Below are 2,303 nucleotides of genomic sequence, written 5' to 3'. Positions count from 1 at the left end.
AAGATGAATGAAGATAAATATTGAAAAATGGAAAAGTTAATGGAAATAGATGATTAAATAAATTCCTTTTAACGTTTTTTGTCGGATTTTACTCAAATTTAGATATGTTGTAGTTTTTAGTAATATATAAACGTATCTCGAAGAAGTCGAAGGTGCTTCCGAATATTTTTTATAATTATAGGAATGAAAACTACAGGACATTAATAATTTCAAGAATGGAATAAGAAAAAAATTATTTCAATTGAAAAAATACATTTGCAGTTCTACGCTCGCTTTGATCCAAAAAACCTCTTCTCGGGAATCCTTTCTTCGAAAAGCTGCAACAAATTTTTTAAACAAAACAAAGAAATATATTATGGCGTCGCGTAACTCACGAGATCGTATGATCCGCGAGTACAATTGCGATTTGGTGCAATTGTGAACCACCAACAGAGTCAGTGGTACTGCACCTTACAGTGCAGTGCGACGCCGGACAGTAGCAGTATTTTTTATTACTGTCCGCATAAGAGCTTTTTTGATTTTTGAAAGGTCACTATTTTGAAATGTGTATACCGGCGTCGAACAACTCGCGAGATCGTATGATCCACGAGTACAATTGCTATTTCGTGCAATTGTGAACCACCAACAGAGTCAGTGGTACTACACTTTACAGTGCAGTGCGACGCCGGACAGTAGCAGTATTCGTGCTACTTTCTGAGAGAAACCTTTTACGCTTTTCTAAGTTTGCTCTTTCCTCTCTTATAAATTGAGATTCCCGAATGGGCATTCCTCTATTGTACCGGCTATCTATTATTTCTGGTAACATGCACAATAAATAAAATTGAATTAATTTGGCTCCATATTGTTTTGCCAGAAGTTATCGTCTCTATCGACTCTAATGTACTTTAACCCTTTTCGGGTCCAAATACAAAATAAGCAATATTTTCTACCTGTGACATGTAATTGTCCTTGTATTTGGTAGTAATAGTAGTGGTTCCTGTTCAGTGCATTTCCTTCTGCGTCTGCAAATTTACGCCGAATAACTGCAAAACTTTTGATTGCCTCCTCCGGCAATAAATTCTCCGCCGTTTTCGGACATTTGATTTCAACAATGCCCTCTTCGTTTATAAGTCTATCTGGCGAAGCTCCTAAGAACGGGATGGCACTATCAATAAATAATCCACATTCTTTAATTTCAACACCAATGCACACACTTAGTTCTTCACGTGCGAATCTTTCGCATTCCTGTCCATATTGTACTGCTGGTGCACTAATCAGTCGTGGATACACTAACGACTTCACTGCATTTCCACAGAGCGTACCAATTCGACGACGGCATACTCTTCCAAAATTAGAGGCCGTCAATAATTTAGATTTGTAATTCAACCATCTCGGATTTTTCGCTTGACCGATGGTTTCTTCTTCAATGGCATCTCTTCTATTTTGCCAATTCTGTAACATTTCCATGTTTTTTTTTGCTCTAATTCATAAATGTTGTTAGCCATATCCGGCTTTTCAGCGTTTGGTCCGTAATTGGAATCCTTTTCACAACGGAATTATGTCCGCACGTGCTTTGTAATTTTTTTTTCCTTTCTCTTTTCACTGTTTTTCTCATTTTCTTTCCTCCTTCTATTTTCTATTTTGCGTAAAATAACGGGCGGTTTCTTGTTCATCGCCGTATTCAGACGCGACAACACTTGTTTTGTGTTATACTGTAGGACAGCAGCAGCACATCTTCCCGTGTAAGATCCCCTCTCTCCGAAATTCAATCTTTTTCCTCCTGTATATTTTGCGATGATTCCGTTGAAACTTTCAACGGCATTATTGTTGCTGTTATACAGCAAACTCTCAGCATGCGCCAACAGAGGTCGAAGTATTTCTTTGATGTCTTCGTACACTACCATCGCAGAAGTATTGTAGTTTTGAACAATCTGCGTGTTCACCAAAAACGTGGCTAGGAACATTGTGTATGTCGGCATACAAATTCTTAATTTTCTCAGCGGTTATTACTTGCTGACTGTATCTATACTCTGCGGCTTTTACTATGTCCGCACGCATTCGCCGAATGCTGCTTTCAACGATTCTTCTCAATGGACCAGGTGTTGTCATCTTTACAACTTCTTTCATTTTTCTGCAAAAGTTTCGCAACAAATGATTCGTGCATTCAATTCTTTTTACACGAATCTGTGCTTTATATGGATCTGCATCTGTAATGTTTTTATAAACGCTGCTGTCCCCATCAGCAATCAATGTGGAATAAATCAGTCCACGTTTTTCTACGCTGGTCTTGAAGCCTTCGACTATAGCGTCACTTTCCATAGCCG

General features: G+C 38.3%; 1 protein-coding gene across 1 annotated transcript; it reads right to left on the bottom strand.

Annotated features, from left to right (window-relative positions):
• Nucleotides 1-825: 825 nt before the first annotated feature.
• LOC123988107 lies at nt 826-1,446 on the bottom strand. The gene has a single exon (XM_046286953.1). The coding sequence runs from the start codon at nt 1,444-1,446 to the stop codon at nt 826-828; it is 621 nt and encodes a 206-aa protein (XP_046142909.1).
• Between the last annotated feature and the right edge of the window lie 857 nt (nt 1,447-2,303).

This window comes from Osmia bicornis, chromosome 9 (assembly GCF_907164935.1).
Source record: "Osmia bicornis bicornis chromosome 9, iOsmBic2.1, whole genome shotgun sequence".
Taxonomy (NCBI): domain Eukaryota; kingdom Metazoa; phylum Arthropoda; class Insecta; order Hymenoptera; family Megachilidae; genus Osmia; species Osmia bicornis.
This window is presented reverse-complemented; position numbering and strand designations above follow the sequence as displayed.

Bases quoted from the DNA above. Each gene is read 5' to 3' on its own strand.
- LOC123988107 (XM_046286953.1), bottom strand. From the start codon at position 1,446: ATGGAAATGTTACAGAATTGGCAAAATAGAAGAGATGCCATTGAAGAA.